Source organism: Mus musculus, chromosome 6 (assembly GCF_000001635.26).
Source record: "Mus musculus strain C57BL/6J chromosome 6, GRCm38.p6 C57BL/6J".
NCBI classification, from domain to species: domain Eukaryota; kingdom Metazoa; phylum Chordata; class Mammalia; order Rodentia; family Muridae; genus Mus; species Mus musculus.
Window position 1 is genome coordinate 59,018,212 of NC_000072.6, and position 7,373 is coordinate 59,025,584.

Sequence of the window (7,373 nt, forward strand, 5' to 3'; positions counted from 1 at the left end):
ATTTACAATATTTTGGTATAAATATTTCTGCCATTTGTAATGGAAACCTTTTGGAATTATGTGGAGAATAATGTTTGATGTTTCTACTAATATTGCCTATGGTCTTTTCAGTTCAAGTGTATAATGATCATGACACAGGGGTCATCTATGGCCATAGAGTTACTTTCAGTCTCTAGTACAGTGTCTATCTTACAGACCTCCAAGCTTCTGGAAACAGGTTGAGCAGGTCACTTCCCTTTACTGCTTAGTGGATTTTTTCTTTTGGGTAACAATGTCTTCTCCCTTAATTCTGCTGTTAATCACCCTCCCCCCCACACACACCCCATGATGATCATTTTTATATATAAATGGTTTTTATTTTTATTTCTCAGTAGGAATTTTGCATATGTTTTATGTTTTTATGTCCTTGACTAGGCAACTATTTTGTTTACCCGAGTTTGAGTTTAGCCACATGGGAAATAAAAAGAGATTTAGAAAACCCCTAAGGATCTTTTTGGTCCTAAAGTGGAGACTATATTTTCAGAGTTCTCCAATGCTACTTCTGCATATGAGTAAAATTCCTTATTCAAATATATGAAACTGTCAAATAATAAAACCAAAAAACCAAAAACAATTAAGTATTTAAACATTATGAAAAAAGGAGGAAAGGTCCATGAACTATAGAATGGATTACCAAAATTTGATATACTTATATCAGAATAATATTCAGCCATAAAAGGAACTAAGAACTGGTACATGCCATACATAATGTGGATAAAGTTTGAAAACAGAAAAGGGAAAGAAGTCAATAATATGATGCTACATGTGATATAGCCGTACCATTCTGTTTATATACCAGAGAAGAGAGGTCCACAGAAACAAGGGTATGAGAGAGCACCTAGCAAGGAGATGATACTGAAAGCTAAATAGTGGGTCTCTATCTAGGTGATGAAAATGTCAACAGTTGATGCACAATTCTATGAATATGCTGAAAGCTATTGAGTCACATGCTCTAAATGGGCAAAATGTGTGACATGAAAGTGTTATATCTGCCGGGTGTGGTGGCACACACCTTTAATCCCAGCACTCAGGAAGCAAAGGCAGGCGGATTTCTGAGTTTGAGGCCAGCCTGGTCTACAAAGTGAGTTCCAGGACAGCCAGGGCTATACAGAGAAACCATGTCTCAAAAAACAAAAACAAAACAACAAAAAGTGTTATATCAATAAATCTGACTGAAAGTTATTTTTAGTTCCTTTAACTTTTTTCTAGTTCTTCTTAAGGGAAGGCTAGTAGGTCATTAAGAAGTTTCCATATAATACAGACTATTGGCAGTTGATTCTCATTGCCACAAGGGAACATATGTGCACAGGAATGAAACAGGTGAAAAGATATTGTGTTCCAAGGAATTTAGTTTGATGTTTTGTGTGTGTGTGTGAGTGTGTGTGTGTTTGTGTGTGATAGAGAGAGAGACAGAGATAGAGAGAAAGGAGAAACAGAAAGAAAGACAGAGAGACAGATACAGAGATAGAGAGAAAGGAGATACTGAGACAGAAAGAAAAGAGAGACAGAGGCAGAAAGAGACAGAAAGAGGGGCTAAGTGTGAGTGTGTGCATGATTGTGGAAGTCGTAGTATAGGACACAGCAGGTATCATGAGAAATCAACAGTGCTCTCTGCCTTATTGTTTTGAGATGGAGTTTCTCACTGATCTCATAGGTGGTTATTTTCAGTTAAGCTGGTTGGCCATCAAGCTCTCAGAACTTGCAGTCTTTGTCACTCAGAGATTGAGTTACATGCACACACAGCCATGCCCTGCTTTTAACACAAGTGCCGAGGTTCCTGACTCAAGTCCTTGTACTTGTACAACCCCAACCACTAAATGCTGAAAAACAACATCCTTCAGGAGTTTTTTTTTTTTTTTTTTTTTTTTTTTTTTTTTTTTTTTTGAGAAAGGGCCAAAAGATCTCATTATTATCTCTGTCTGTCCTGGAGCTCAGTATGCAGACCAGGGTGGCCTTGAGCTCACAGAGACCCTCCTGTCTCTACCTCCCAAGTGCTGGGGTTAAAGGTATGTACCACTATGTCTGGCCAAATTACCTTCTTTATATGAGTAATTGGCAAACATTTCTGCTCTACAGGTAAGGAAGTCACCACGCAGTGAGAATAGGTCTGTTTTTCTTTCAAGTTTGTTACTATCAAATACAGGCTATATCATCAATAAATAATAAATTCAGATATACAACCCACACAGGTCTGAAGTGAGGTAGCCTTTAACTCCTTATATTGGGCTGGCAGGCAGGGTGGTTAGTAACCAGGCAAGTTAGGCATCACCTCCACAAGCAGCAGGGGGCTCTCTAACACCACACAGCAGCTCAGGATCCATGTGACTTAGGTTTTTACCAATGAACTCAAATGTCATCCCATTGTCAATGTTGATGCACTTGCTGAAGGATACTCGTAAGACAAACATTTACAGGCCAGATATGTCCCACCGAGAGGAAGTTTCAGCAAAGTTTTAAATGTTGAATCATTAATACATGCTAATTAATTATGTTGCTTTAAGTCTTCTTTGAAGTCCACTTAAACTTGGATTTCTTACGTGCTTCACCCTTGGAAAAACTAATATTCAAGCTATTATAATATTCTGGATGAAATGATGAAAAAGAGGCTTCCATAGACATTATGATCCTCCACCTCTCACTTAGTAAATCAACACAGGCTTGTACTTGATGCTTACCCAAGCATGAAGATGCCTGAACATTTAAAAGAGGAAGCCAAATTCCAAACACTAATGATCTTCCATATCACCCTTCGTGGAGATAAACTGAGGGGATATTGGGAAGTTAATCCAACAAATCAAAGTACTGCCCTGAAAGCTGACTTGGTGAAGGTCTCCATAAAGCCTTTGTATCTGGGCCTGTTGTGGTGCGTCTCTCTCAGGAAATATTTTGGTAGAGATCCATAACTACTTGTCGCAGGGAAAGCAACACTGATCGTAGGTGAATCTCTCAAAGAGCTGAGCTGTCTGCTGACTTGGGATCTGATAAAAATGCAACCACATTAGTCACCAAAGGTGAAAATCTCACTTTCTTTTCAATTCTTACTCCCCTCATATTATTGATCTCAAAGACCCTTACAGACAGGGAAGACCATAAAGTGTTGTTTTATCATGAACTGTAAGAATGATATAAATATTTTAGAATCTTTAAACAAAACTAGGGAAGAGGGTGCAGAGGATTGGCCTTCAGTTGTCAGCTCCCAATCACGTGTAACTCGAGTCCCAGGGGATCCAATGTTGTTTTGTTTTGTTTTTTGACCTGCAAAGGTTCATGCATACCTCTGTCTGTCAAAAAATTAAAATATAAATATAAATCTTTAAAAAATAAAAATGTGAGACAATTTGAATTTTTTTCTTTTTAGGACCTAATAAGACTTCATTTTTAATTTAGGTCATTTGAAATGAAGTGTAAGAAATGAGAATTTTACAAAGGGACAGAATTTGAACACTCAATCTCTACAAAGCTTTCACTGAAGCCCACGCATGTCTGAGTCAAGCCTATGCTGGAAACTCCACAGAAAAAAGAAGATTGGAAAGAGGACCAAGGTGCGTTAAATCATTCTCACTCTTTAACTTGGTGTGCATTCTCATCTCAGTTATAAATCGGGGGTATTAAAATATCTTCTACGCCTTCGGAAGGGATGCAAAGGAAGGCTAAAAAGTCACCTATGAAAATTATAACTTAGGTAGACATTATTACAGTACAAGTGTACCCTCTAATAACATCAGACACGTAGATGAGGTTGAATAAAACACAGGGTGAAACATATCCATCGAGGTGCATCTGTTATTACTCTAATCTTGCTGTGTATTACAGAATTTACCGCATGGCATTGCAATTGCCTGGTGATGTTTCTGCGTCCTCACTAGTGTGGGACAGCAGAACTTGTGTCTTAATTTCCTTACTGGCAGGGCAGTAGTGTTTGATCAAGGAGAAAACATTAAACAATGTTGTAAGTTTTGTTTGAACAGGCAAAACTGAAAAGAATACCTCCCATAAGGCCATAATATTAAATATGCTATGTGCCAATGTTAGGCAGCATAGTGTCAGATTACTACATGGACCAGCTGTCAATAGATTTCTACAAGCTATAATCATTAACTAGAATTCACACCAGTATTTTCAATGCACTATTCACCATGAATTGCTTTACTTCTTGTTTAAAGCTAATATTTTACCTATTTATTTCAATTCAGTTTCAAGCACTCTGGCACTGAAACCTTGCACGAGTCTATAAACTCTCTCCTTTGGGAGCTTGAGGATGGGATCCTCAGCAATGGGGATCATTTCTATAACAAACATGGAGAACAACAGCCAAAGACATTGGCCTGAGATCTGAAGAGAGACACCCTGCAAGATCATGAGCGATTCGGCATAAACACTTAGACTCACAAGGGACCTCTGTGCAGAAAGCCTCATCATACACACCTGGCCGTTGTCTTCAAGAAGTGTATAATCAAAAGCAGAAATAAACTGCAAGTGAAGATTGCCAGGGGATCAATCATCCCTGCCATGGGGCTTGGAAGTAAGGGGACATTGAGTGCACAGTGAGCTGGTGAGGAGTGACCAGAGAGACAAAAGTCATGACTCAGCATTCTGCAATGCACACTGAGATTTCTAGTTTCACTATAGCGACCAACAATGTAAAATAGTTTTCAGGAACTCACATGGTCATTTTTGCTCTACATAGCAGGCATTCTATTTTTGTGTAGCTACAACAGGGCTTAGTAATGGCCAATACTTTTTATCTAAAACATGACCTGCTTAGAGATCTTGAGGACCGACATCATTGGAAGGACAAAAGTTCCCAACCTAACAATTAGATATTAAAACTCCAAAAAGTGTACATTAGTTTTGTTCTCTTAGAAATTTCAAGCATGGGGACTTTTCCACCAAATCAATGTAGAATTATAGATTACTCTACACAGCACTTTCTTCTACATTAAGTATCAATTCTCTGATAAGGTACTCTGAACACCACATCAAGTTCCTATTACAGTGGACATGTCAGGACAGCAAAAGAAAAACAACCACACTGGCTCTCACCACAGCCAGCCTGAAGGAATCTCTTTACCAAAAATGATACACTTTTAAAATCATATTTCTGTTGCTAAAGCACAAACAAAATATACATGGGATTGTTTCTTTTCAGTAAATTCATTTCATCTAAGTATTTTCAATAAATTGCCATTACTGTCTGATTTTTGACAATACCATTTTCCATAGAAAACTGTAAATGAAACATATATATGAAGTCAAATGTCACTATCACTAAGTAATTGCAATTCAGATGTAACCATATGATTAGCACAAGTCAGTTTTTAAACTATGAACTGTGACCTTGGGCGGCTCAGACTTTCTGTGGGGACAGGACTCAGTGATTTCTGTAGTGGCTTTAACACACAGCACTCAGCACTCGGGTCTACTTCACCAGCAGTGTGCTTCCTAACAGCCAGGGCTATGTACAGTTAGTTACCTTTATTTATTTCTATAGGACTCAGAGAGACACCCCACCCCCTGCCCCCATCACAGTCCTCAAAAGCAAAGCCAGAACCCTGTGCTCTATCACTCTTACACAGCATTTTTTTTTTCCTTTTTGGTTTTTGTTTTTGTTTTGTTATTTTTTTCCAAGCGTCATTTGGGTAACCAATCTACCTAGAATTATTCAAGGAAAAACATTGTTCTCAACCTTTATTCCGATAACTACAATATACTTGAAGAAAGTCCTTGCCTAGAGAGCAGAGAATCAGATCCATCTATGAGCTCTAACAGCCTGGAGACCCAGGAAGCCCATTCAGTTTGCTTTGCTTCGGTTTGCAGAGGTATTGTCTTAAATACACTTCCCTTAAAAGAAGGTATAGCTGAACCCAATAATCATGAGCAACTACACAAAAGTGTCAGTGAAAGAGAAGTGCGCTATTTAAATGTTTCTATCTGGTCTGAGGAAAGAGCACTGTGCAGAACAGACTGCAAGGTTTGCAGCCTGTTACTAATGATGCCGAGAGCACTGGCCAAGTACGCTGCCCAGAAAATACCAAACAGCATAAGAAGCAGAGAACACTACCTTCGCAGCGGCATGATTTCACAAGCCATCCTCGTGTGCGAATCTGCACGGGATCCCCGAGTGCCTTCCAGTCAAGCCCTGTGTGCAGGACCCGCGGAACACACAACCTGCTGCAGCTGACACTGCCTCTCCACCTCCAGCTGCAGGCAAGGATATTTATCGGCTGCCTCCACATTTACACTGCAGTCCACTTTGACCTTTTGTTCCAGCGAAGCAGCTGAAACCCAGAGCCAATCAGAGGCGGAGCAGTGGAGTGTGAAAGGCTGCTCCTCCTCCTGATCCTCCTCCCGCTTCTCCCGCTCCTCCTTCTGTCCCCACCCCACTTTGCTCTGCTCGCTGCTTAGTGGGCTTGGCAAGCCCCAGCAACCTGAAACTTTCCTCTGAGAGGTTCCAGACAAGTCTGTCAGTCTGTGAAGAGCAACCAATAACTGCAGAGGAGCCCAATCCTGCATGGCTCAAAGTGCAAGAAAAGCCAGCAAGGAAATGCAGTGTCAAGGACAGACAGCGTCCCTTAAGGTCCCGTTTCTTTGAGGCCCAAGTTGGACTGCACCTTGTTTTTTTCTAAAATAAATAAACAAATAAAAACTACCCAAACAGTAGCCAGAGAAAGCTTTTCCAGATTGTTCTAGGCTTTTCCTGACGAAATACCTGAACCCTTGCCCTACCCACAGTTTCTTCCCCAGATACTTATTTACACTAGGTTGTGAGCAGTTCCTGGTGACATCACTCAAGGGGAAGAGGACAAGGTGCCCTAACTGGATTCAGGTCTTCAGGAGATCAAAACATCTACTGGTGTGGCCCTTCTGTTTGTTGTTTTTACATTCTACCCAAAATGTCAACTGCACTTGGAAGAGATTTGTTTCTTATTATATATTCTTATATTTTACAAAACCAATTTTTCCAATAAGATTTTCTAAGTGCTTGTAAATGATCTTTTATTATTTTGTATCTCACATATGTGTGTGTGTGTGTGTGTGTGTGTGTGTGTGTGTTTGCCTGCATCTGCATGGCATGTGTGACTGTTGCCTAAGGGGGCCAGAAGAGGGCATTGAATCCTCTGGAACTAGAGTTACAGATGGCTAAGTGGCCATGCTGGGAACCAAACCTGGGTCCTCCAGAAGAGCAGCCAGTTCTCCAGCCCCTGTAATTTCTTCAGGGCCACTCACTATTTCTAGGGAAGTAATTGTAGTTCACAGGCTTCATACAATGCAAGAAACACATCTTGTACAATTTATTTCATATTATGCAAATTTAATAAGTTCTAACACAGCCT

The 7,373-nt window shown here is 39.9% G+C and overlaps 1 protein-coding gene and 1 long non-coding RNA gene across 2 annotated transcripts in view; one reads left to right on the forward strand and one right to left on the reverse strand.

Moving 5' to 3' along the window:
- The window catches only part of Fam13a (family with sequence similarity 13, member A), a 90,967-nt gene extending 84,676 nt beyond the window's left edge, over positions 1-6,291 (reverse strand). Inside the window, exon 1 of the mRNA NM_153574.2 lies at positions 6,101-6,291. Coding sequence (NP_705802.1) covers positions 6,101-6,129 — 29 coding nt within the window. The 5' untranslated portion in view covers positions 6,130-6,291. The remainder of the gene's footprint in view (positions 1-6,100) is intronic.
- Gm52905 lies at positions 1,956-6,699 on the forward strand. Its single transcript, XR_003956447.1, has 2 exons — positions 1,956-3,581; positions 4,233-6,699. It is a non-coding gene; the product is annotated as a predicted gene, 52905 (long non-coding RNA).
- Positions 6,700-7,373: the final 674 nt, after the last annotated feature.